General features: G+C 42.5%; 1 protein-coding gene across 1 annotated transcript; it reads right to left on the bottom strand.

Annotated features, from left to right (window-relative positions):
• Window positions 1–1,055: 1,055 nt before the first annotated feature.
• On the bottom strand, window positions 1,056–2,103 carry LOC308081041 (E3 ubiquitin-protein ligase TRIM21-like; the record flags this gene model as incomplete). Its single annotated transcript, XM_080457448.1, is given in 3 exon segments — window positions 1,056–1,359; window positions 1,361–1,704; window positions 2,008–2,103. Coding segments are annotated over 3 exon segments (744 nt in total).
• Between the last annotated feature and the right edge of the window lie 397 nt (window positions 2,104–2,500).

Here is a 2,500-nt window from a genome sequence, read left to right as displayed (position 1 = left end):
ACAGGTCTCCGCCAGGTCAAACATCGGCCTCCTGGTGGCACTATAACAGGGCAATGTTGAGAGGGTGGCATTTGTTCCTCAACGTAGTGCGGGATGGAATATGAATATGAAAAATCTGAAAGACGTGTTTTGTTTAATGACTATAGAGATACTGTGTACCGATTTGCATGATGTATGGACAACATCTGTAGGAGTACTATCAAAAAATGTGTTTTGCAAAAAGGGGCCTCTTGGTGGCGCTATAACAGGCCCATGTGAAAAATGGGCACAGTTTAGCTGCGATCAAGCCAACGGTGCCGGAGATTGTACTGTACACAGACAGAATGACGGACTGACGGACGGACGGACAAGGGTGCAAAACATACTCTCGCCATGCCTTTCGGCCTGGCGGAGACAACAAATTCCATAAATTCTACAAATGTAACTTTTAAGGGAAAGTAAAAAATAGCCTACAAGAAAAGTGTTGTGAGCTTGTAGATCTGCTTTTTTCACTAGTTTGGGTCCCGGGGAGACATCACATGTCTGTTTTGGGTCTCAGGGTAAAAAGTTTGGGAACCACTGCCGTAGACTCTCTGATATGTTGATGTATGTTTTATAATATCACAATTTAATAAATGTAATTGCATGTTAACCACGTTAATTTAATTACAGATACTATTATTTTTTTACGTAAATAAATTACTCAAGTAAATGTACTTGTTTACTGTCCATGGTGAGTAGTGTGTTGTTATGGAAACACCACATTATGAGACCCCCCCCCCCTTTTTTTCATAAAATTCACTCTATATTATCATTCTTTTATTATTTATTATACACAGTTTTTTTTCATGCTTTTGGGAATCCTTAGTATATCTCAATAATGTGAGCAGAGACAACACAACTCAGATTGCACACATTGCATTTCAGTACATTCAATGTATTGTATTTGTTTTCTGTTATTTTGTTTTTATTTTACTAATTAATGCTTGTGTAATGTCAGCTTAAATATGTGTGTGATGTTTTTCTAAATAATTTACTGGAGGGGACAACGACAACTTCATGTTTTTCTCATTTGTTTAAGTTGGATGGGACACGTCCCCACTGTCCCTGCTGAGATCAGCGTCCATGTTGACAGGAGAGATGATCAGAGGAGCAGAGTTTGTACCACCAGCATTAAAACAGGGACTGAAGTATGGATATAGTTTCTCAGTGAAGGTGCAGCCAGTGAAAGCGTAGAGATGAACTCTGGCCTCCACATCATAAAAGGAGACCAGACCCTCCTCATAATCCACAAACACTCCCACTTTCTGGACCTTCTCTCTTACAGGGAGGAGGACAAGAGGGCCAGCACAAGCCTTGTACTCATTTCCATTCCTCAACACTAGTCCAGTAACCATTGTTGGGGCTCAGTGTGATTGATCCCTTCCTGTTGATGGACTCTCTGGCCACTCCTAGATTCCACTCAGTCTTCCCTTTAACCTGAACCTCATAGTAAAACCTTCCTGAGGAGAAGCTTTGTTTTCCTAAGGCATCGATACATTCAGAGAATCTCTCTGTGTTGTCTGGGAGATTCTTCTTTATTCCTCCATCACTCACTTGTTTTTCATCCTCAGACAGGATGAGGTAGGGATTTGCTGTATCTGGGTCCAGAGTCACATCCATTACATATTGCTGGATCCTCCTCAGATCAACATCAAACAGCTTCTTCACCTCTTGACTGAGTGTCTTCTCAAGCTGAGCCACAGCTGTCCTCACAGTCTCCACATATGAAGACTGATGGACATTGACATTTGTCCAGTCCTTGGTGGGTGGAGGGGTGTTGATGGAGGTGAAGTTCTGGAGGAGGTGGTCTTCAGTGTGTGAGAGCTGCTTCAGCTCAGAGCTTCTCTTCTCTAACTGAGTGATTTCCTTTTTCAGATCTTTGATGAAGCCTTCAGCCTGTTTCTCTGTTGTTTTCTGCTTCTCTTCAATCACATCAATGAGCTCAGCCTGGCTCCTCTCAATACAGCTGATCAGAGCAGTGAAGACCTGCACACTGCCTGCTATCACTGTGTCCGCATCTTTCCTGCTGATCTCTACTGAGTGTTTGACCTTCTGAAGCTTCACTTGTCTCTCCTGGATCATCTTCTGAACTTCAGCCTCTGTCTTTGCTTCATATTCTTCTTTCCACCTCTGACTCCTGAACTGATGAACCATCTCAGAAATGAACCTGTTTACAGATACTTCTGGTCTCTTATTGAAGATTTTTGCACACAGTGGACACCGACACACATCATTAATGTCCCAGTAATGTGTGATACAGGTCTTACAGTAGTTGTGTCCACATGGAGTGACGACTGGATCAGTGAACACATCCATACAGATAGAACGCAGGAAGTGCTCTTCAGACAGCAGACTGCTGGTGGACGCCATCTCTGCACACTGAGTATGAAAGAAACACTGGAAATATTGTCAAAACGACTTGAAACTTGATCTACTGCAAGTCTGACTGTATCATCAGTGGTTCTTTGGTGTCTTCAAC

Source organism: Gymnoscopelus braueri (genome assembly GCF_963280865.1).
Source record: "Gymnoscopelus braueri genome assembly, contig: SCAFFOLD_549, whole genome shotgun sequence".
NCBI lineage: Eukaryota > Metazoa > Chordata > Actinopteri > Myctophiformes > Myctophidae > Gymnoscopelus > Gymnoscopelus braueri.
The sequence above is the reverse complement of the archived record's forward strand: the minus strand, read 5'-3'. Positions and strand labels throughout refer to the sequence as shown.